This window comes from Halichoerus grypus, chromosome 6 (assembly GCF_964656455.1).
Source record: "Halichoerus grypus chromosome 6, mHalGry1.hap1.1, whole genome shotgun sequence".
Classification (NCBI taxonomy): Eukaryota; Metazoa; Chordata; class Mammalia; order Carnivora; family Phocidae; genus Halichoerus; species Halichoerus grypus.
This window is the reverse complement of record NC_135717.1, coordinates 158034878-158060382: the sequence shown is the minus strand read 5'-3', so window position 1 is coordinate 158060382 and position 25505 is coordinate 158034878. Positions and strand designations below refer to the sequence as shown.

Below are 25505 nucleotides of genomic sequence, written 5' to 3'. Positions count from 1 at the left end.
TTCTCATAATACTTAAGGAAGAGAAAGGAAAACTTTTAACCCAATAAACTACTGTTACAGTAGCAAAGAGGAAAGTATCCTCTCAGAGTATTCTTCCTTCTTGGGCAGAAAGGAAAATATCTCCTATAAATTTATAAATTCACTTAAAAGTGATACTGGCTTGAGTTTAAAGGATATAACTCACTTTGTCAACACTCAAAATAAGTTGAAACAGATGCACACTTGGGAGAAATTCAGTTGACAAACATTAGTGATTATATAGTCCATTACCCAGATTTTACAGAAGAGGATCATGTGATTGTCCCAGGCTCAAATATCTAAACTAGGGGAAAGAGCCAGAACCAGATATCCTTGTTGAATATTGGCTCTAAAACCATTAATCATCAATATATAATGTGGAACTACAAGCAGTTTCTGTTTTAAGAGTACAACTCCAAAAAAGATTTTTTTAGACATAGACAAAAGAAGGAATTTATAAGGGCTACTGGGAGTTGCTATGTTAGTCAATGTAGGCCATGATTACTACACAGCCTCATAAATTTGGCCCAGTACTATAAAAGAAATGATCAGTTTAAATTACAATGGCTCTGCAGAAACTGTTCCTGTAATCATTAATCATGAGCCAGATTTTCTCAATTTAAGTCCATCAAGTACATTACATTTCAGTAGGCATCCCCTTTCTGATAAGAGAGAAAATTGAAATTTGTATCAGTTGTAATCAGTAACAATATTACAGAGCTTATTATTGTTTTTGTTACTATCATAAGTACTAGAAAATGAAGATTGTACATTTTCCCAATTATTTAAAAATATTCTTGAATAAACTATCAAAATCCAAGTTTTAACAATATCCTAAGGATAAGGGCACTCAAATAATAATTTTTTTCATTTTATGTAGTTATTGTTTTTCTAATTTCATAAACATATATCAACTTTCATCAGAGTTGTTGCATATCAGGCAAAAATGAAGTTAATGAAGTACTAAATTCAAAATAACTTTTTTTTTACTCTTCTGAAAATTACACATTTTAGGATTAATCCTAACATGTACTAAATAAAATTGTTTCTAAATCTTAAAATTATTAAGATATACACATGATTTTTTTTTGTTTGTATTTTTTGGGTTTTTTTCAATATACACATGATTTAACATGTATAGGTAGCTCTTGAACATGGGTTTGAACTACATGGGTCCACTTATACACAGATTTTTTTTATAATATGGTACTGTAAATGTATTTTCTTTTTCTTATGACTTTTTTGATAACATTTTTTCTCCAGCTTACTTTATTGCAAGAATATAATATATAATGCATATAACATACAAAATATGTGTTAATCAACTTTATGTTATCAGTAAGGCTTCTAGTCACCAGTAGGCTAGTAGTAGTTAAGTTTTTTGTGGGGGTGGGGGGTGTCAAGGTATACGCAGATTTTCAACTGCATGGGGGGGGGGAGGGATGTCGGTTGGCACCTCTAACTGCCACATTATTCAAGGTCAAGGACACTGAAAAAATTATAAATTTTAACATTAATTGACAAAGTAAAGATTAAACTATTATTTTTGAAATAAAAACGCAATGTAACATTCCATCATCTGGCAAAAGTCCAGGCCAACTGACTCTGTTCATTCAACTGATAACAAGGAGTCTACACTGAGTTAATGAAGCTTAACCTATAACCAGATACTGATCACAAAGCCAAAGGCCAATAAAAGAGCTGCAAACAATATTATGTGGCTTCTGCCCTTTTTCTCCAAAGATGATGAATAAAACAATGGTCACTTGGAGGAATAACCACATTCCTACTGGCTCACTATGTAAGGTACAGGTTTGAGAAAACAGGGTTTATACTTTGGCAAGGAGAAAACTGGCTGCATTTAGCCCAGTAAACTGATAAGGTGTTATTTGCAGGGCAGGAGGGAACTACATTAAAAAAAAAAAAATTTCCAGACTTAGCTGACAGTACAATTATCTGGAAGAGATTTTTAAGACTAAGTTTTCAAACAAGGATTTCCAGGGACAGGAATTGAGAACATAGATACAGATTATTTTTCAAGTACCCTGGGTGAGTCCAATGATCAGTCAGGTTTGGAGAAATTGGGAATCACTGAGACTTTACTCAGGGCCCATCCCTGTGAAATACAGATTACCACCATTATCTCTACAAAATGCTGCAAATTATCCATAAGGTGTTTTATATAACTGGAGTGTTTTGATGAGCAATAATATATGAAGATGGTATTATCTATTATTTGCAGTTTTCATTGTCCTGTAAAGAAAAAATATATACTTTCAATATCTTACAGAGGACTTGGGCTTCCCGTTCATGAACAGGCAACCTGATCTCATAATCTGTCCCAACACCCACTTTTGAAACCCAACCTAGGTCCTTCCACAAGTATCTGTCTCTAAGGACATTACAGAGTGATTTCAATTTTATGAGGCCTCCTCAGAATTCTGATTTGTATTTCACCTCAATAATATGTCCAAAAAAATTTTTTTTAATTTTAGGCATATAAGGAAGTATAATTAAAAGAAGTATAGAATTAAAGAAGTATAAAACCCATGTATTCATCAACTAGTTTGATACAACTTTATAAATTAACACTCCCCCTTTGAATTTGGTGTTATCACTCACAATACAGTTTTATACCTTTACTTCATACTTTATTTCTAAGCAACATAAATTATTCCATACAGCATGAAAATATACATATCTTCCTAAAACTTGCTTAAAGACATCATCATGTCTTAGATATTTTAGACAGAAACATGTTTTTGAGATGTATACATGATTATCATGTAGCTCCACTTCATTTTCACTACCGCTTATTTTATAATATGAATATATCAAAATTTATTTATTTTCCTCCATTAGTGGATATTTGGGCTCTTCTCAATTTTTCACTCTTTTAAAATATAGCACAATGAATGATATCATAAACATTTCCTTATGGAAACATGCTTACATTTCTGACCAAAGATTTTTAACTTCCCAATAGTCCTCCAACAAGTCAGCTAAAGGGCAAACTTCACATTTACCCAAACAGAACTGACAGTTTACCTGAGCTGATCAAAGATAAGGAGAAATTATTTTGACATCCAAGAAAAACTGCTTCTCAACACTTTGAAAGTACACCGGATTTTGCCCTTTTCAACTATAATTTGATCATATCAGACCAAACAAGTAAAATTCAGCCACGTCAGCTATGTCAATAACTTTCACAACTGGCAAATAACCAACTTCTAACTGGATTTAAACTAATTCTTAAGAAAACAGAAAAGGATTAACCATAATATAAATAATGATACTATCTATCTCCAGATTTTTCCCATGTGCTATCATTCAGCTGATGGTTCTTTCTCTAAATAACTTTAATGAGATATTGATTAATTATTTATACACTTGTGTCTGGAGAAATGGTCAGCAGAAAAGCAATTATCAACAACTCTGTTAGACTCTACCAAATCCAGCTAGATGTTTTTCAGATCTGACTGAGGTGGTCACTTCAAGCAATGTCATTTAGGATTTTTAAAATTACCTTACAAAAGCCCTTTTTAATTGTACTAAAGTCAGGCAAAACATAGTCTATCATTACTGTATTTTCTTCTCCTTTCAACCTGGAAAATAAAATAGAGACTTGTGAAATAATTAACTATGTATAGCATTACCCAAGAATCAACTTTCTAATTCTTAGATTACTATTATACATACTTTGCAATATCCATATCTCTATAAAAATCCTGAGACACATAGCACACATCTTCTTTCACTTGATTAATCACATGTGTTTCATCCATAACATGTAGCTGCCTAAACAGAAATAAAAACTGTAAAATTTGAAATGGAAAAATGTAAGTATAATTTACAATTACTTAAAATATTTTTTCTGGAGTTAAATCTTTGGGTAACTGATTTTTTAAAATATTAAATCTCTGAATGTGTAAAATATTTTCAACTTTATAGAATAATCACACTTCCACTAAATTTAATCTCCACATTATCCCTCTGAGGGCAAATATTAATCCAGTTTGCAGAAAGAAACGAAAACAAAGGCTTTAAATAAGGTAACATTTATTAGAGAGCAAACTTTTTCCGCCTCCAACCATTCTGAATAGAATCTTGCTAAAATGACTTAACTCTCTGCACTTTCTTTTCTGATCATAGTAGTGAGTTAGCACACAGTACCTGACACATATTAGATGTTTAATAAATATCTGATGAGTGAACCCAAGAAACACAAGGTTAATAAGCAAAACAAAGATGCTTTTAAAAACTGTAGACAACACAAACAAATGGAAAGATATTCCATGCTCATGGCTTAGAACAATTAATGTTATTAAAATGTCCATACTACCCAAAGCAATCTACAGATTCAATGTAATCCCTATCAAAATGCCAATAGTATTTTTCAGAGAAGTAGGACAAATAATCCTAAAATTCATATGGAACAACAAAAAACTCTGAATAGCCAAAGCAATCTTGAAAAAGAACAAAGCTGAACAATGTCCACAATAGCCAAACTATGGAAAGAGCCAAGATGTCCATTGACAGATGAATGGATAAAGAAGATCTGGTGTATATATACAATGGAATATCATGCAGCCATCAAAAGGAATGAAATCTTGCCATTTGCAATGACATGGATGGAACTGGAGGGTATTATGCTGAGCGAAATAAGTCAATCAGAGAAAGACATGTATCATATGATTTCACTGATATGAGGAATTCTTAATCTCAGGAAACTGAAGGTAGCTGGAGTGGTGGGGGATGGGAGGGATGGGGTGACTGGGTGATAGGCATTGGGGAGGGTATGTGCTATGGTGAGCGCTGTGAATTGTGTAAGACTGTTGAAATCACAGACCTGTACCTCTGAAACAAGTAATACATTATATGTTAAAAAAATAAAGAAGATAGTAGGAAGGGAAATATGAAGGGGGGGATATCGGAGGGGGAGACAAACCATGAGAGACGATGGACTCTGAGAAACAAACTGAGAGTTCTAGAGGGGAGGGGGGTGGGGGGATGGGTTAGCCTGGTGATGGGTATTAAAGAGGGCACATACTGAATGGAGCACTGGGTGTTATACGCAAACAATGAATCATGGAACACTACATCAAAAACTAATGATGTAATGTATGGTGATTAACATAACATAATAAAATAAAATTAAAAAAAAAAGAACAAAGCTGGAGGTATCGTAATTCCAGATTTCAAGATATACTACAAAGCTATAGTAATCAAAACAGTATGGTACTGACAGAAAAACAGACATATAGATCAACAGAACAACATAGAGCCCAGAAATAAACCCATGCTTATATTAATCTACAGTAAAGGAGGCAAGAATATATAACAGAGAAAAGATAGTCTCTCCAATAAACGGTGCTGGGAAAACTCACTCCATATACAAAAACAAACTCAAAATGGATTAAAGACCTAAATGTGAGATCTGAAACCATAAAACTCCTTAAAGAAAACATAGGCAGTAATCTTTTGGACATCGGCTTTAGCAACATTTTTCTAAATATGCCTCCTCACACAAAGGAAATGAAAGCGAAAATAAACTATTGGGAGTAAACTGAAATAAAAGTGTTTCACATAGTGAAGGAAACCATTAACAAAATGAAAAGACAACCTACTGAATGGGAGAAGATATTTACAAATGATTTATCTGAAATATTTATCTGATAAGGGGTTAATCTCCAAAATACATAAATTTTAGAACACAATACCAAAAGAACAAATAATCTGATTAAAATGGACAGAGGACCTGAATAGACATTTTACCAAAGACAACATACAGATGGCCAGCAGACACCTGAAAAGATGCTCAATGCATCTTCTCAATGCAAATCAAAACAATGAGATATCACCTCACACCTGTCAGAATGGCTGGTATCAAAAAAAGAAGAAATTGTAAGTGTTGGTAACAATACAGAAAAAGAAAAACTCATGTGCTGTTGGTGGCAATACAAACTGGTGTAAGCACCGTGGAAAACAGTATGGAGGTTCCTCAAAAAATTAAAAATAGAACTACTATATGATCCAGTAATTCCACTACTGGGTATTTACCCAAAGAAAACAAAAACACTAATTTGAAAAAATATATGCACCCCTGTTTACTGCAGCATTATTTAAAATACCCAAAATATGGAAGCAACTCAAGTGTCCAATGATAGGTAAATGAATAAAGAAAATGTGGTATGTACATACACACACACACACACACACACACACACACACACACAATGGAATATTAAGCAGCCATAAAAAAGAATGAGATCTTGCCATTTGTGACAACATGGATGAACCCAGAAGGCTTTATACAAAATGAAGTAAGTCAGAGAAAGACAAATACCACAGGATTTCACTTATATATGGAATCTAAGGAACAAAACAAAGCAAAAACAGACCCATACATACAGAGAACTGGTGATTGCCAGAGGAGAGAGGGTAGGGGGATGGGCAAAATAGGTGAAGGGGAGTGGGAGGTATAGGCTTCCAGTTACAGAACGAGTAAGTCACAGGGATGAAAGGTACAGCATAGAGAATATAGTCAATGTACTGTAATAGCATTTTTTGGTGACAGATGGTAGTTACATTCATAGTAGGCACAGCATAAAGTATAGAGTAGTCAAATTACTATGTTGTACACCTGAAACTAATCTAACATTGTATCAACTATACTTCAATAAAAAACATACAAAAAAAGATATAACAAAAATGTGAAGTTATTCCCTCTGAATATTTATTTCTACACATATATACTACATATACTTATTGTTTTAGACTCAATATCATCTCACATTTTCTTATGCTACCGTTCTTTAAAAATATGGTTATTTACTGCCCCATAATATTTATTAGAGGATCTATTAAAATGTATTTATTAATGTTCCTAGTGTTGGAAGTTTAGATCAGGGAGGAAAGATACTTGTGTGTTTATAAACGTGGACTTTGGTTTTGTTGTTTTTTGGTTTTTTTTAGGTGGGCTCTATGCCCAACATGGGGCTTGAACTCATGAGCCTGAGATCAAGAGTCACATGTTCTACCGACTGAGCCAGCCAGGTGCCCCAGAGACTTTGGCTGAATCACAACCTAGCAACCAAGTTACTTTACCTCTTTGGGACTCAATCTCTTCAACTCTAAAAGGGTAATAATAAGATCACCAACTTAACACATCTGTAAAAAGTAAATGATTCTAATTGCACATGTAAAGTGTTTAGCATAGTCCTTACACTAAGTAAAAAACATTATTACTTCCTTTTGCTTTTTGTTATCTTCATATATGCCATATTCTACTGCAAGATTCACTACTGCACCAAAGAGAAGAAAAGATGATAATTTAACTATGACAATTCTAAGGTACCAACAACTGGAAGATCCATCCCAACTAGAGATGTGAGAAAACTCAAAATTGATGCAATACAGGTATTTTTATCTGTATCTCAGACTATCTCATTATTTATTCATACTCTAGGACACAGAATTTGAAATACTGTTAGTATCTTAGTGTATTGCCAAACTGTTTACCAGAAAAGTTATTTCAAGTTATGCTCTAATCAGCAGCCAGCATCACAATCTGCAACATTATCTTTTTTTGCAACATCATCTTTTGAAAAAAATTCTATTAATTTGGATTGTAAAAGTTGTGGTATTTTAATTTGCATTTTTCTACTAGGACGTGCCATGAAAAAAAGAGAAATTCTTATTTGTTAACTCGTATATCCCAACCTCCTAAATAAATGCTCAATATTTTAACTGAATTTGTAATTAGTACAGATGTTTAACATTTTTTATGTCTGAGAATTATCCATTTATATCCTTTGACTGTATGTAATTCTAATGATTATCTATCTGTGCCACTGGCCATTTGTTTTCTGAGAATCATCTAGTAGCCACTGTATACCAAGGTAGTGCTTTTCTTGAGGATTGATAAGAGCCCTTAATATATTAAAGATTAACAACCCGGTGTCATATTTGTTTCAAGCTTATTTCTCAGGTTTATATTACTTTTGTTCACGAATGCTTGAAATCAGTGGTTTTCCAGACTAGAAGAGGACAAAGAGGGATTAGAGTGCTGGTAATATTCTGCCTGAGCTGTGTTCTGGTTACTTGGGTGTATTCGGTTTTTAAAAATTCACTGAGTTGTACATTGAACGTTTGTAAATTTTTCTGTATGTTTTACCTTAATAAAAAGTTTACTTTTTTCTTTTTTTAAATTTTATTATGTCATGTTAGTCACGATACGGTACATCATTAGTTTGGGGTTTTTTTAAAGATTTTATTTATTTATTTGACAGAGAGAGACACAGCGAGAGAGGGAACACGAGCAGGGGGAGTGGGAGAGGGAGAAGCAGGCTTTCCGCAGAGCAGGGAGCCCGATGTGGGGCTCAATCCCAGGACCCTGGGATCATGACGTGAGTGGCTCAGTCATTGGACATCATTAGTTTTTGATGCAGTGTTCCATGATTCATTGTTTGCGTATAACACCCAGTGCTCCATCACCAAGCTAAAAGTTGTATGTGGGGCGCACCGGGGTGCCTTGGTTGAGCGTGTGACTGTTGGTTTCTGCTTGGGTCATGATCTCAGGGTCATGAGATCGAGCCTCACATTGGGCTCTGTGCTCAGCACCGAGTCTGCTCGATTCTCTGCCTCTCCTCCTTCTGCCCCTCCCCACCGCTCCCACTTTCTCTCTCTCTCTCTCTCTCTCTCAAATAATAAATATTTTTTTAAAGTTTTTTTTTTTATTTGAGAGAGAGAGAGAGAGAATGAGCAGAGGGGAGAGGCAGAGAGAGAGGGAGAAGCAGGCTCCCTCTATCCTAGGGTCCTGGGATCAAGACCTGAGCCAAAGGCAGATGCTTAAACAACTGAGCCACCCAGGCACCCCTAAATAAATAAAATCTTTAAAAAAAAAAAAAAGATGTAGGAAAATTATATCCTTTATTATTGCTTCTACTATTTTTATTCTTAACAATTCAGTTAAATATTTTCTTGTTGTGGTTTTATTTTTATATTTAAGTCTTAAACCCATTTGGACTTTAGTGTATGAGGCAAAGGAAAATTTTTCTCCAAATAACCAACTTTCCCTGTACCCTTTCCTGAATAATCAATATTTATATATATATTTTTTACAATGTTTGATTCAGAATTAACTATTCAGTCTGTCTGATCTATCATTTAATTCTCATCTAAGTATCACTTTAATTATTACAATTTTAAAATCCTTTATCATCCACTAGAGAAAGTCTCCTTTCACTATTATTCTTTTCCATAACTATTTTTTTATTTTTTTATTTTTTATTTTTTTTTAAGATTTTATTTATTTATTTGACAGAGAGACAAAGTGAGAGAAGGAACACAAGGAGGGGGAGTGGGAGAGGGAGAAGCAGGCTTCCCGTGGAGCAGGGAGCCCGACGCGGGGCTCGATCCCAGGACCCTGGGATCATGACCTGAGCCGAAGGCAGACGCTTAACGACTGAGCCACCCAGGCACCCTATAACTATTTTTTTTAACTTTTTATTTTTATTCTTTTAGAGAGAGAGAGTGTGAGTGTGTGAGCGGTGGGGGGCGGGGGGGAGGGCAAAGGGAGAGGGAGACAGAGAATCTTAAGCAGTCTCTATGCTCAGCGCAGAGCCCGCCAGAGGGCTCTACACAGGGCTTGATCTCAAGACCCTGAGATCATGACCTAAGCCAAAATCAAGAGTCAGACACACTTAACCGACCTTGCCACCCAGGCGCCCCTCCCAAAACTATTTCTAAGTATTCTTGCCAGGTTGTTCTTTTCAAGTTCAACTTCAACACCTACCCTTTTTAATATATATGAATTTTTTTCAGTCAGCATGGAAGAATGAATGATTTAGTGCACAGGCTCTAGACTCAGACTGCCTGGGTTTTGGTTAACATTCTCATCTGTCTCAACTTTCTCTGCCTTTCAAATTTGCTGCTTTTAATCTGATGGGGATATAGGAACTAAATATCTAAACCTTTTAAAACCAAGCCCAATTCTGTTTGGTTCTACAATGAATAACATTCATATAACCTTAACACTGTATATGCTATTTATGAGCTTTCCATTTTTAGAATTAATGTATAAGCAAGGCAAGACTTAACTACAGTAAAAAATCATATGCAAATGTTATCTCAATAATTAAGAAGAAATGGTATAGCATTATGTTTAATGAAAAAAGTCACTGTCTAAAGCTTACATATGATAGGATTCTGTTTCTAGAAATAACAAAACTATAGAAGTAGAAAACAAATTAGAGATTGCTAGGGGAGAGGGACGTGGTGGGGAAGCAAATATAAAGGGGTAGCACAAAGGAGTTCCTTTGGAGTGATGGAATAGTTCTACATCTTAACTGTGGTGGTGTTTACATGAATCTATACATGGGATAAAACTGCATAGAAATACACACAAATGCATGTAAAAAATGGTGAAAACTGGAAACAATTATACTAGCGTCAATTTTATCATTTTGATACTGTATTAGTTATATAACATGTTACTCAGGTTACACAAGGCTCTATGTACTATTCTACAACTTCCTGAGTCTGTAATTATTTCAAAATAAAAAGTTTTTTACAATGTGCTAAAGCTGGGTAGGAAGGATAAGGGGAGTGGGTCTTTCTTGGGGGTAATGAAAATGTTCTAATACACTAAAACCCATTGAAAATGTACACTTTAAATGTGTGAATAGTGTGGATATGTATTATATCTCAATAGAGCTGTTCAAAAAATAATGGTACATCTGACAGAAGAAAGAAGGAAAACGTGGAAGGAAAGGCGGAAGGAAATGCAGATTCACTTATTTTCTCACATGACATAGAGGGGAGCTAAGAGATACTGACGGGGTCATACCAGCCAAAGTTAATGTAGTGAAAAATTGAGATTTAAGAATTTTACTTACAAAACAAAAAATCTCACTTAAGTTTTTAAACAAAATTAAAATAATAGCATAAACAAAATTTAGGAAAGGGAGAAGAGTTGGGATGTGGCTAAGTACACTAATTCCTCATCTTTTAACGATGGATAGTCAACTAATATTGGTTAATTCACAAACAGAAATATCAATATTATTAAGGCTCATAGAGACTAAAAATATAATAGATAAATACAGTGTAAAGACCATACTTTGTGTGGAATGGAATTGACATGAGAGACAGAAAGGGGAGGTAGATTTATTTTCCTTTGAAACCCTGATTTCCTTAAATGCATTTTTAATTTGTTTTATAATGTATAATATTTATAACTTCTATAATTTTAAAATATTAAACATATTAAACTCCCTAGAATTCGGAAATATCCAAATTTTGGTGGACACTAGCATTTTATATGCTAGAAAGCTTTTGTTTTTTGTTTTTTTCTTTTTTTAATGAGCTCTACACCTACTGCGGCTTAGACTCACAACCCACAAATCAAGAGCTGCATGCTCCACTGACTGAGCCAGCCAGGCACCTGACTAGAAAGCTTTTCAATTTGAACTTTATTTGCATTTATATATGTGATGTGGTTTTTAAAGCAATAATATAGAATTGTTGCCTGAAGTTACAACTAATGGTTAAAGAATAATTGTAATTACTAAAAAGTTCATCAACAGCAGTCAACCCAAACCCTGCCCCCCCACCCCCAAATCAAAGCTATGTATTACCTGTAAGAGATGATCTCCTTTAGATGATTGGTTAGGAGTTTTCCTCCCACATTTATCCTAAAAAGGGAGAATTCAAATTTGGTTCAGTTTATCATACCTTTCATTCGGTTTTAACCTAAGAAAAACATGAAAATTGAATACAACTCACCGAATAATTGCTTCTTTTTTCTTTTTACTTCTACAGTAAGGAACTATATGTGTAAAGGAATATCCACTATCTACAATGATACAGCACAATTCGGAAGGATTATCTCGAAAATACCTATGTGCACTGAGAGCACCAGCTATTTAGAAAAAGATTAAAAAAAACTGCATTAAATAAAAGTGTACTTAATTTAAAGCAATAAAGAATGGCAACAAATTACGGCAAGCACAAAGACAAAAACTTTCCTTTATTTCTATAGGCTAATTTAAAATAATATTCATAATTGTCACAAACCCTCTGAAGCATTTAAACTAAAACATCACATTTTTGTGGTAAATGTGATTTTTAAAATTTTGTGATCAATTTTTAAAGGTAAATATTCATGACTTAATTATTTTAACACTATAACTTAATTATGAGCATTTATTACATGCTGGGCACTATGCTAAAAACTCCACGAGTATTTGTGTTTTAATCTTCACAACAATTCCATTTTATGGATGAAGAAACTGAAGCACAGAGAAGTTAAATAATATACCCAATGTCATACAATTAGAAAGCAACAGAGCCAAGATTCAAACCTGGGCAGTGTGATTCTGGAGCAAGGCTTCTCAACCTCAAAACTACTGACATTTTGGGCCAGGTAATTCCTTGTTGCTGGAGGTTTTCCTGTTCATTTTAAGATGTTTTGCAGCATCTGTGTCTTCTACCCACTAGATGCCAATAGCACCCTCCCAGTTGTGACAACAAAAAATGTCTCCAGACATTGCCAATGTCCCCAAGGAGCAAAATCACCCTTGAAGAACACTGTTCTAGAGACTGTGCTCTTAACCATTATAGTATAATATCACTCATATGGACTTAAATTATGCAAGCTAAATATTTGAATACTTTCATTGTACAGTCATGTAATGTAGTTCTAGTCTTTCATAAACTTACTTCTGGATGTTATTTTCAGATTGTTTTTCCACATAGTGGCAGGCTGAGCTATTAACATTATTTCAATGAATAATAATAATAATGATAGCAAACACATCAGTGGCAGAAGAGGTAACTACCTCAGAAACAATAATCTTTTAGAAATTAAAAATATGTGGCTAGTGGGGCACCTAGCTGGTTCAGTTGGTACAGCATGTGACTCTTGATCTCAGGGTTGTAAGTTTGAGCCCCACATAGAGATCACTTAAAAAAATATATATGTGGCTAGTAACTGCATTAGGGAGAAAATACTGTACTAGTATTAAGATGAAGAAAAGTCTGATTAGATAATCTCTAAGAGTCCATCTAATTTTTAAATTCCATGTTTTATTTTCTTGAAATCTAAAAGAATGTCACCCAATATTCTTCAATTTTAAGTGTTTCTCTTTACCCTATTCATATCCATATTCCCATTAATTAACTCCAATCAAAACTTTAACTCACCATTTACTCTTAAGACTGCTTGGAACTGATATTCTTCAAATAGGATTTCATTCATTGATTCTTGAATTGAAGTGAAGTTAAAGTATGGTTCTGTAATAATAATATTGGTATCTAAAAAATCAACCTATGAGAGAAAAAAATCCCACAAGTTTTATAATTTTGTAGTTATAAAACACTTGTTTTACATATATAAACAAACTTATTAAATCCTCACAATAATCCTCACAATAACCCCATTTAACTGGCAAACTGAGGTACAAAAGAGTTGAATAAGTTACCAAGGTTCATGTAACTAGTTAGGGTCATAGCTAGGATTTGAACCCAGAAGTCTGATTACAGAATTCATCACTTTATTATTTAATTTTAAGTCTCTTAATGATAGCATTAATAAAATGGTACTATCAGATTGTTTGAAGATCAGTATGCAAACATAATGAACAATATAACTTCAAGCATTAGATGTTTTGTTTTCAAAGTTAAAAGGCCAGAAGCTTTAGCATATTTAATGTTTACATAATTCTCTCCCACACTCTTAAGAAGCATTAAAAACTGAATATTCATTCACTATACCTAAAGTTACACTACAGACATTAAAAGCACAAAATTCTCACATAATATTCACAATTCAGCTATGTGGACAAAAATATTTTATTGTGAAAATAAAAATGAGATAGTGAATTGGTCTACTAGTAGACGTGAATAATCTTGAGTTTCACACAAACTCCCTTAACCTCAAATTCTACTTCTATTCATTTATACTTATTTAATATTTAAAAAATCAAAACTAAGAACAGTATATTAGTGACTTAAATGTATACTAGAAACATATTCAAAAGTTAAAGCTAGACACCTCAATTACCTTCAACCCCAATCCCAGACTTACTCTCTGGAATCTGCCCTTGGCCTTTCCTCTCTCCTGATACTGCCTTATCTCTCACATGAAATAATGCCACTGCCTTCGCAATGCCCTTTCTGCCTCCGTTCTCTTCTCATTCTGTCTTCTGTACTGCTAGCATAATTATCAGCAAGTATTTTTCTAAATCAGAAATCTGATCATCCTCCCCAAACGTATCTCTCACCACAGAAGTCTTCCCTTCCATGACTTGACGTTGCCTATGAAACAATGTCCATACATTTGCAATCTCATCCCCCCCTTCAACCCACCTTACAGTGTGTGCTGGTAAATGTTCAACAACCAGATCTCCGGGCGGGGGGAAAGCTCTGATTTGTAGGGCTTACCACTTTCTGTGTTATAAATACTGTCACAATTGCTGATTTCCAGCTATCCTGAAGTCAACAAACTTTGAACACAGAGTTGGGAAGAAACGCATGTAATTGGTTCTCATCAGCCAGTGTGAGCCAACTTTCAGCACAAGACTATTCAGTAGAAATTCTGAGTCTATTCACTTTCATACCATGCACTCTTCCCTATCAGATTTTAGCACAAGTAATCTCAAGCATGTACTACTTTTCATATATATGTATATTTTGGCAGTATATATAATTTTTAAAAGTTAAAAATATGACCAATATAAATACACAGTGAACATGTGCAACAGATTTATTTAAGTCATATTAAGGCATAAACTAGCTTTATATCCTATCCTGTTGGTTCTTGCATTAACATGAGTTACTAATTCTTATTGCTGTAACTTTTCATTTGAATAAGACATGGAAATAGAAATTTGAATACATACTCCAATTTGTTACCTGATACATTTCTTTTCCAAAAAGGTAATCCCAAACTTGTCTTTGAACATCCCAATTCACCAAGTAGCCCTAAAAAAATTCTTGTATAAATGATCACAAATATTTGAATAGTTTTTAAAAATCATATTAATAGAGTCTAAACCACTAATTTCTCTTTATGGTTACGTTCACTACTCAAACATTGTTTAAGGAGATGCCACTCCATACTTACTTTTTTTTTTAATGTGTTCATCTCATTTAGCTTTAACATAAAGAAGTAAAATTCAGTACCCACAATCAGTAACTAAGTCATGGTCATTTATTGCTACGAAGACAACTTAATTTCAATTTTTGGTTTTAATAAGATCTTATTTAAAATTTAAATAACTTTTTCTCAGAGATCTAAAAATATTTCCATACATACAAAATCCTAATTATACACTTAAAAACTGTCTTTACATTTAGGTCTACATTGCTAGAAATGACATATAACTGAATTACCTTCTGAAAAGGAAGGATGTAAAAGAGTCCAGAAGGGTCCTTTATTTCATCTATCTGGTTAGCAGTAAAAGTTTTAAGACGTGCTGTTTTTGACCTGAACTGACAGTTAGGAATTACCCTATAAACAAAGAAATAATATAATTATTCCCTAAATACTCACTTCCAAAAAATACAATTACTTAACCACCCCCCTCCGTGACAAAAAATATCCACAACCAGTGTTTCCCACTTTGTCTTCGAATAATTAAAAAATGTCTTTTTTTTTTTTTTAAGTTCTAATATGCACTAGACTCTACACTGGACCCTTTATCTTTCTCAAGTAATCCTTAAGAAATCCTTCCAGGTGGGTATTGATCCTGCTATCACACAGATGACAGTCAGAGCTTAGGTAAAGTTCCTGGTCTTTCTGGCTTTAATGTGGAAATTTTTTTTTTTTAAAGATTTATTATTTATTTGAGAGAGAGAGTGCAAGCACACAGAGGGAGAGGGAGAAGCAGACTCTGCGCCCAGCAGGGAGCCCTGTGGGGCTTGATCCCAGGACCCCAGGATCATGACCTGAGCTGAAGGCAGATGCTTAACTGACTGAGCCACCCAGACACCCCTCTAATGTGGAAATCTTAATACCACTCTGGTAAAAGATTTACAGGTTCAAAATTCTTGCCATTAAAACTAAGTCTCTAGGATGCCAAAGATTTTCAATTAGCAGACACTACAGGCTACAGAAGTAAGAAGTAGTTTTAAATATGGTTGCTGCCCACCATAGGCTTACAATCTGGTTAGGAAGACAAACTAGAGTCATCATCAACCATACATGTGCACATGTGTGTGGAGGGAAGGGGGGGAGAGAGAGGAGGGAGGGAGGAAGGGCGGGAGGGAGGGAGGGAGGGGGAGAGAGAGAGGAGAGAGAAAGGGAAAGGATACTGGGATAACGTAAAAATGTTTTGTATCTGCTTATTTCATTTACTATGCTGTCATTTCTCTATATGTTTAAATATTCTTTGAGGACATGATTTTTTCTTTAAAGATTTATTTTAGAGAGAGAGAGAGTGAGAGAGTGCAGGGGCGAGGAGGGGTTGGGGCAGAGGGAAAAGAGAGAATCTCAAGTCAACTCCCCTCTGAGTGCAGACCCCAACCGGGCTCAATCCCAGACTCTGACATCATGACCTGAACCGAAATCAGGAGTCTGATGCTCAATGCACTGAGCCATCCGGCGACAGGGGGACGTGATTTTTAAAAACTGCACTGTAGTCAATCTTATGGTTATATTATAATTTTAGTCAAATTTCTATTGATTATTCAGCTTGCATTCCATTTTTTTTTTTTTTACCATACACAATGCCTATAATATAGAGCATCCTGTATTTACTCTTATCAAACACTTCTAACTTATTCCTTAGGTGACTGATAACAGAATTACTGTGTCAAAGGATAAAAACAATGATACACATTGCCAACAACATTTTCCAGAAGACTAACAATTTACATTCCTACGCGGTTTGATTGTCCTCTTTAAAAAAGAAAAAAAGGAAAGGAGGAAGGGGGGAATCCTCTGTAAACATTACAGAAGAAAAGCATCTTTTCTTCTCTCTATATACATATATAACATATATATTTAATGAATGCCATTGTAGTAATTCTGTTAAATCAACTCTATCAACCGGGTCAGCCAATGAGCACTACGAAGGGCTTAGACACGAAGCCTTCAACGTCTCCAATCAGTAAGAACTGTTTTTAACTTTTTGGGGGTCACAGAACCCATTGAGGATATGATGAAAGCCCTAACTGCGCCCTCAAGAATATGTATATACACATAAATGTCCACGATTCCTGAGGGTTCATCAACTCTGTACGCAACCCTCCATCAGGAACCGCTTCTCTAGAAGCCTATTTTCCTGAGCTATTTCCTGTTACGAAAGGAAACGTATGTCCCACTTCCGGCGCCGCGTAGCCTAAATTAACACCAAAGTACCAGTTCAAAGCATTACAGTCGGCCAGCTCCAACCCGAGCATCCCTCTGGCGCAGGTTAGGGCCAAGTAGAGACATTTGCAGTTTACTGTGATCTTGAGATGAAGGGTAGTCTGTGAAACCACTAGGCGTCTGTCTTGTCCTAAGGACCGAGAGAACACTTACGACACATTTTCATGGCTGTAACCGATTTTGGCATTGTAGGCTCCGTTATCCAGCACTAAGGTCGTCATTTTAACGTGAACCAAACGGCCGGCCGCCGCCTTCTCCTCCTGACACTTCCGCTCCCGCTTTTTCCGGTACTCTATGGTTTGCGGGGCGGAGCGTAAGGGTGCTTCCGGTCTCCCTTAGCAACTGAGGACGCCGGACGCCAGAGACTCCCCTCTCTGGCTGCGGGTCTGGGGGTTGTGCAGTTCTCAGTCTAAACGGTTTACGTCGGGGAGAGATCCAACAAGAGTGGAAACAGCTCAGTGCTTTTTCGCCCATTGCATTGCGTATTTGTCCTCTACTTCGCATACTGACTCGCTCCTACAAGTTTCTTCTAATCTGGGCGCCTGGGTGGCTCAGTCGTTAAGCGTCTGCCTTCGGCTCAGGTCATGGTCCCAGGGTCCTGGGATCGAGGCCCACATCGGGGTCCTGACTCCACAGGAAGCCTGCTTCTCCCTCTCCGGCTCCCCCTGCTTGTGTTCCCTCTCTGGCTGTGTCTCTCTCTGTCAAAAATAAAATCTTTAAGGGGCGCCTGGGTGGCTCAGTCAGTTAAGCGTCTGCCTTCGGCTCAGGTCATGATCCCGCAGTCCTGGCATCAAGCCCCATGTCAGGCTCTCTGCTCAGCGGGGAGTCTGCTTCTCCCTCTCCTCCCCGCACCTGCTCTCTCTCTCTGGCTATCTCTGTCTCTCTCTCTCAAATAAATAAAATCTTTAAAAAATAAATAAATAAAATCTTTAAAAAAAAAGTTTCTTCTAATCTCCGTGGTGAACCTATAGCTTTGTGCCTCTGTGTGTGTGTGTGTGTGTGTGTGTGTGTGTGTGTGTGTGTTTTCGAGTCGTATTGTTCAGTGACATTTCCCAAGGAATAAAGTGCAAAACCATAAACAGCATGGAATTGGACATGAAGTCTCTTCAGCCTCATTCCCGCCAATGCCCATTCGACTGTAGGGTCCAGCCACCCTTAAATTACAAACATGCTGTTCCATCAACTGCCTTGCTTTTCTACTCATTCATATTCTTCCTCTGCCTACTTGTTCTTCATAACACTGCTCCATCATTCCTATCTAAAAAGGTTTCTTGCCATCTCACACTACTTTGTTCTCACTCTTAAAATTAGGTGCTGCTATGTGTTCTTGTAATGCCCCGGGTTAACTCCTATATATAATAATGGATAAGAAAATGAATTTTTTATCAGAATACAGACTCCACCACAAATTGGCTGTGTAACCTTGCGAGATGAAGATGATAATGGTTAACACAAAGTGCTTAATACCTGCGAGTAAACTTTCTAAGACGTTTATACATATATTAAATAACTTAATCTTTAAATTTATGGACTAGTATTGAAATCAAAGAGATAGTGACTAATAGTGCAGTCATTGTATTCAAACTCCTGGGCCAAATGCTGGCTCTTACTAGATGCTGTGGCCAGGCTAGTTAATCTCTCTATGCCTTAGTTTCCTCATCTGTAAAATAGAGTAATATTAATAACACTCCCTTGCAGAATTGTTTTATGAATAGCAAATGACAAAAGTGAAGTCCCTGGTAGTAGTAATCATCATCATCATTGTCATCTTGTTGTCATATAATCATTCTCTTTTTTTAAAGATTTTATTTAAGTAATCTTTACACCCAAGGTGAGGCTGGAACTCACAACCCCTAGATCGAGAGTCGCACGTTCCACCAACTGAGCCAGCCAGGTGCCCACATATAATCAGTCTCTTAACATGCACAGATGGCAAACTCCTTGAAGTCAAGCACTCTATTCTATTGGTGTCTATCCTTTGTATTAAAAAGTCATTGAATGTCCAAAGTTAATTATGTCCAATTTTAGTCATTGTATTTTCTCTAATTTATTTTTAAATCGATAAGATCTCTTACTACAAACATGTAAAGAGTGTTTTATAAAACTTACGTCATAGAGCTGCCATCATTTCTGTCCAGCTCTCGTCTTTTAAAATATGCTCTTTCCTTCTGGTTATCAGCCCTTTCTCCTTTAAGCTTCTCTTTTTGCTTTCCTCAACATTTACATGCTCCTTGATCAAGATCATTTTTGTTGTTGGTTTCAGCTGCCATTAAATAATGACAAATCCTAAAGCAGAATTTCCACCCCCAACTGTAACCTGAATGTTTCTACGCAGGTATCCTAAGATAACTTTAATAGCAACAAATCCAAAACTGAATTTTTTCTCCAAAACAGTTTGTTCCACCTAATTACTTATCTATATTAATGGTGTGTTCCAAACCCCAAGCTAAATACCTCAATTACCTTCAACCCCAATCCCAGACTTACTCTCTGGAATCTGCCCTTGGCCTTTCGTCTCTCCTGATACTGCCTTATCTCTCACATGAAATAATGCCACTGCCTTCTCAATGCCCTTTCTGCCTCCGTTCTCTTCTCATTCTGATCTGTCTTCTGTACTGCTAGCATAATTATCAGCAAGTATTTTTCTAAATCAGATAAAATGTCCATATATTTGCAATCTTATATCTTACAGTGTGTGCTGGTAAATGTTCAACAACCAGATCTTGGGGGGGGGGAGCCCTGATTTGTAGGGCTTATCACTTTATGTGTTATAAATACTGTCACAATGGCTGATTTCCAGCTATCCTGAAGTCACCAAATTCTGAACACAGAGTTGGGAAGAGATATATGTAATTGGTTCTCATGAGCCAGTATGAGCCAACTTTCAGCACAAGACTATTCAGTAAAAATTCTGAGTCTATTCACCTTCACACCATGCACTCTTCCCTGCCAGATTTTAGCACAAGTAATCTCAAGCATGTGTTACTTTTATTAAAATACAATTCAATTGAGTAAATTTGAAGATTTAATTGGCTTTCCTAAAAAAAATTTTTGGCTTTCTTGAAAGATTCATGACCCAGGCAATATCTAATCTAGCAACTAGTGGGGAACTCCTAGGAGAGGAGTTGTACAAAAATGGAAGTTTTTTTTTTTTTTTTTAAGATTATTTATTTATTTATTTAACAGAGAGGGAGAGAGAGAGAGAGAGCACAAGCAGGGGGGAGTGGCAGGCAGAGGGAGAAGCAGGCTCCCCACTCAGCACGGAGCCCAATGTGGGACTCAATCCCAGGACCCTGGGATCATGACCTGAGCCAAAGGCAGCCGCTTAATCAACTGAGCCACCCAGGCGTCCCAAAAATGGAAGGTTTTTATAGGAAGAACGGTGGCGCAAGAAGTTATTAGCAAAGGAAAAGAGAGGATTGTTTCAGGAAAGCTCAAGTTCCCTGAAGGGGAAGGGCATGGGGTCTTATTTGGTGGATTACCTCATGTTCCTTTTGGGGGAATGGAGAGGGCCCTTATGACAGATTACCTCACTGGTGCCGGTCAGAAAACTCCTGACCAACCAGTTAAGACTATATTTCTGAGGGAGGTTGAAACTTTAATTAGGTTAGTTATTAAGTATCGGTTTTGTGACATGGTCTAGCATAAAGGACTTCATTTGGGGCCAATGGTTTTCTTTTTAACACTTTTCATATACATGTATATTTTGGCAATGTGTAATTGTTATGTGAAACTGGGTTTGCCTTTTGGTGGGTGTTCAGGCAAATGACACAATCAAGCCAAAAAATAGGAAAAGCAAACGTTTTACTTACAAGTGAAGGAGAACCCCAGGGCTCTTTCCCAAAGCAGTGTTTCCGAATAACAAAATTGGTGAATTTGTAAGCTAAGGGTACATACATATCCATGAAGGGGCTTGTGCAATGGGGAATATTGCATTGAATTGGAGCAAAAGTTATTTTAAGGTTATAAAAAGTTATTTTAAGATTTCCAGGTCAAAGTGGGAAGGGCGGTAAGGGTCAGCATCATCAATTCTCTGGCTCTAGTTGGTCTGGTGTCCAGGTGCTCAAAGGAGCTCAGATTGTGAAAGGTAAGTGTATGAATCAGGTCAATCTTCACTTTTTCATTTTATTTTATTTTTTAAATTTTTTTTGAAGATTTTATTTATTTATTTATTTGAGAGAAAGAGAGAGAGCATGTGCAGGCAGAGGGAAAGGGAAAGAATCTCAAGCAGACTCCCGGTTGAGCATGGAGACTGATGCAGGGCTCTATCTCACAGCCCTGAGACCATGATCTGAGCCAAAATCAAGAATCAGACACTTAATCAACTGAGCCATCCAGGCGCCCCTGTTTTTGTTTTGCTTGAGATTTTATTTATTTATTTGAGAGAGAGTCAGTCTTCACTTTTGAATATGGTTAGGCTATCTCTTCACCTGAAGTGGCTATTTGTTCTCACACTCTTTCAGAAGATGGCTGGGAGCCTAAAATGACTTTCTTTCTTTCTTTCTTTCTTTCGAGTAGGTGGAGGTCAGTGCAGGGCTTGAACTCAAGACCCTGAGATCAAGACCTGAGCTGAGATTACGAGTCAGATGCTTAACCAACTGAGCTACCCAGGAGCCCCCTAAAATGACTTTTCTTATGTGAAGGAAGTGATGTCTTTTTCCATGGACCCTTATCTCATTCTGCTTATATAATTTTAAAAGAGTTAAAAATATGACTCTGCTATAAGTACATAATAAACATGGGTAACAGATTTATTTAAGTCATATTAATGAGTGAACTAGCTCTATATCCTATTTGTTGGCTTTTGCATTAATATGAATTGATAAATCTTTGGTGCACATTCATTATATATCTGTATGATAGTCATGTTTTTAACTTTTTGGAAATTATACTTTGGTAATTAAATAACAATTAAGAAAAATGTAAAGGGGTGCCTGGGTGGCTCAGTTGGTTAAGCAACTGACTTTGGCCCGGGTCATGATCTCAGGGTCCTGGGATTGAGCCCTGTGACAGGCTCCCTGCTCAGTGGGGAGTCTGCTCGTCTCTTTCCCTTTGCCCCTCATGCTCTCTCTCTCAAATAAGTAAATAAAGTCTTAAAAAAAAAGAAAATGTAAATTAATTTAAAACACTGATTTTACAGTGGTTTTGACATATGTTCCTTCAAACCAGGGAGAGAAAAATTGAAAATGTATTTTCTCAGTAAAAAGATATTGGTAAAACCAGTAAAAACTCAGTAAAAACCACAGGCTCAAGGTAGAGTCAGCATCACAGGAAACCAAGACTTAATTGCAGTTTCAACCTCTCTAGGTGTGGAATTCTAAGCCAATGAGCCTGGAATTTTCTGGTCTGCACCAATGAGGTAATCTATCACATGGTCCCTCCTCATCCCAGGCCTCCCCCCCCCCCCCCAAGAAGATAAGGTAATAGGACTCTAGGCCTTTTCCCCTAAGGGAAGGTAACCTTGCCCCTTGCCTGAAATAATCTTTTCTTTCTCTTTCTTTTCTAGATAATAACTTCCTGTAAATTCCTTCCTACAAATACCTTCTATTTTATACAACTCTCTTGGGAGCTCCCCTCTACTTGCTATGTGGGATGATCCCCAATTCATGAATTGCTTAATAAAGCCAATTAAATTCTCAGATTTGCTCAGTTGAGTTTTTTTTTTTAAACTATACTACAACTCTAATTATTAAGCTATGAGATTCTTTAATACTTACTACTTTGAAAAGGAATCCATGTTTTGTTCTAGCCACATTAGGCCACTTGCCATTTATAAGCCATGAACTTTGACAATTCCACCTGCCTGGAACATCCTCTTGTGGCTAGTAAATTAATAATAATAGCTTCCATGCTATTGTGTCTGGCACTCTCTTAAGTCTCTTAAATACTTACTTAACCTTCATTAGCTTGGTTAACCCTCACAACAACCATCGTGGAGGCTGAGTCGTTCCATACTTTTCTTATGATCACATAGCTAAAAACCTGCAGAGCTAGGTTTTATATCCAAATCTTGGACTTCAAGGTCAGTTCTACTAACACATTAAGCTGATTTAGTCTCATCTTTGAAATAACATCTCCACTGTAAATCTGTCTTTGACTTAAGGTGGAACGAGAATCACTCCTTCCTTTGTGTTCTCATAACAATTTGCATAACAATTGTTATTATTATTATTATATAATAATAGTATTTATTGGGGCACCTGGGTGGCTCAGTCGTTAAGCTTCTGCCTTCGGCTCAGGTCATGATCCCAGGGTCCTGGGATCGAGCCCCGCATCGGGCTCCCTGCTCTGCGGGAGGCCTGCTTCTCCCTCTCCCACTCCCCCTGCTCGTGTTCCCTCTCTCGCTGTGTCTCTCTCTGTCAAATAAATAAATAAAATCTTTAAAAAAAAAAAATAGCATTTATTAAGAGCACTTTGTTGAAAACTTTATATGCATAATCTCATTTAGACCTCACAAAGTTCTGAGTTAGAAACTATTAATATTATCTCCAATAGATGAGGTACTTGAGGCTGACAGATTAAATACCTTGCCCAAGTTTACATAGCCACAAAATGGCTGAGGTAGCATTTGACTGAGTCTAGTGACAAAGCTCAAGGTCTTAGCACTAGGAGTCTACTACTTTCCTTGCTAGGCTGCTAACTCTTTGATGACAGAACAAGGTTTTTTTTTGTTTGTTTTTGTTTAGGCAACCCTAGATATTTGAATAGTGCCTAATTTATAGTGCATGAAGAACGTTAAGTGAGTAGTCAAAGCACTATCAACTTTCCGTTCTACAAAAAGAGCCAGATTGTTGTACTATATGTGAACTACTTCCTCTCCCCCACCCATAACCACATTTCTTCCTGATACATCCCTCAGACGTAGTGTAATTTCTTTTCCTCCTTTAGACATCATTGGGTGGTCATTTTCACCTCTGAAAATGTTGGTTTGGGGCTGGGTGAGGTGGAGGTTCAGAGCTGTAATAGTTCTATTTCAAGAATTTCCTTCCTTTTTATAGAAACTTTCAAGTGAAATTTTACATTCTTATTTTCTTAGATAAAACAACCTAGAGAAGTGGGTAAAGAATACATTATTAACCTATTTTATAGATGATTAAGGCTAAAACTAAGGACATTATTTTCTCCAGGTTAAAACAGCTAGAATACAATACAGCCAGGACTTGAGTTTGGGACTTCTAATTCCCGGGTCCTGAACTCTTTTAAGACACGTTGTCAACTTCTAGTTCCCTTAGAACTGGAATCACCAGAGAAAACATTAGATCATAGTATGGGGCGGCGGGGAGGGCGGGGGGCAGTATATCTTAGAAAACGAGAAGAAACTGAGGCAAGAATATGAAGAAAGCTAGGTAGACCAGGTAGAGAGCAAAGCAAGCAGGGTAGTTTGTGCCCCAAATTCTGAAAAATTAAAAGTAGGATGTGGACGGAGCACTCAGTGATGGAGACCGGAACAAGACCAGAGTGGAGAGGGAGGACTATAAAGCACAAGAAGGTTCTGGGATTGGGAATCAAAGCACCCAGTAGCACCAAGGCGGCGAAGGACACGCGTCCAGTCCCGGACAAGGGTGGTGGGGCAGCACACTTTCCGCGCGGGTCGGAGCCTGCGTTGCCCCGCCCCACGCCGAGTCCGCCCCGCCCCGCCCTCCCCCAGGTCTCTTAGGTGATGCTGCAGCCAAGATGGCGCCGGCGGCGGCCACGGCGGCCTGAGAGCGATGCTCGCGGTCCTCGGCACCAGCGGCGGCGGCTGTGGCCTCGGCCGGGGCCTCTGGTCTCTCCCGGGCGTGAGCGCTCAGGCGACTCTCCTCCGGCCGGGTTAGTCCGGACAACAAGGAGGCGGCCACGAAGAGAGGAGGCAGTGAGAAACGCGGAGAGAGCGCGACGCCTCCTGCCGCGGCACCATGGCTGGGCTCATCAAGAAACAGATCCTGAAGCACCTCTCCAGGTCAGCTAGAGCCTCGGGCTTGGGAGGCCAGTCCGCCTCCGCCCTAGCCGTCTCGGGAGGCTGCTCGCAGCCTCGGGGGCGGCGGGGACTGGTAGCCGTGCGGGAGGCGACTCTTGAGCTGCCAGGTCTAGCTGGGGCAGGGGGTCGCGGCCCCGATCTCCCGCCTGCGGCGCC

General features: G+C 37.2%; 2 protein-coding genes across 5 annotated transcripts in view; one reads left to right on the top strand and one right to left on the bottom strand.

Moving 5' to 3' along the window:
- Window positions 1–17682, bottom strand: part of ACTR6 (actin related protein 6) — a 29912-nt gene extending 12230 nt beyond the window's left edge. For both annotated transcript variants that reach the window (XM_078076462.1, XM_036086031.2), the window contains exons 1-8: window positions 17546–17682; window positions 15415–15532; window positions 14935–15003; window positions 13225–13348; window positions 11806–11941; window positions 11658–11714; window positions 3718–3816; window positions 3545–3623 (exon numbers count right to left, since the gene is read on the bottom strand). In XM_078076462.1, the coding sequence (XP_077932588.1) occupies window positions 3545–3623; window positions 3718–3816; window positions 11658–11714; window positions 11806–11941; window positions 13225–13348; window positions 14935–15003; window positions 15415–15532; window positions 17546–17613 (750 nt within the window). In that variant the 5' untranslated portion in view covers window positions 17614–17682. The remainder of the gene's footprint in view (window positions 1–3544; window positions 3624–3717; window positions 3817–11657; window positions 11715–11805; window positions 11942–13224; window positions 13349–14934; window positions 15004–15414; window positions 15533–17545) is intronic.
- Window positions 17683–25043: 7361 nt separating this feature from the next.
- The window catches only part of BLTP3B (bridge-like lipid transfer protein family member 3B), a 116262-nt gene continuing 115800 nt past the window's right edge, over window positions 25044–25505 (top strand). For all 3 annotated transcript variants that reach the window (XM_036086034.2, XM_078076460.1, XM_078076461.1), the window contains exon 1: window positions 25044–25331. In XM_036086034.2, the coding sequence (XP_035941927.2) occupies window positions 25288–25331 (44 nt within the window). In that variant the 5' untranslated portion in view covers window positions 25044–25287. The remainder of the gene's footprint in view (window positions 25332–25505) is intronic.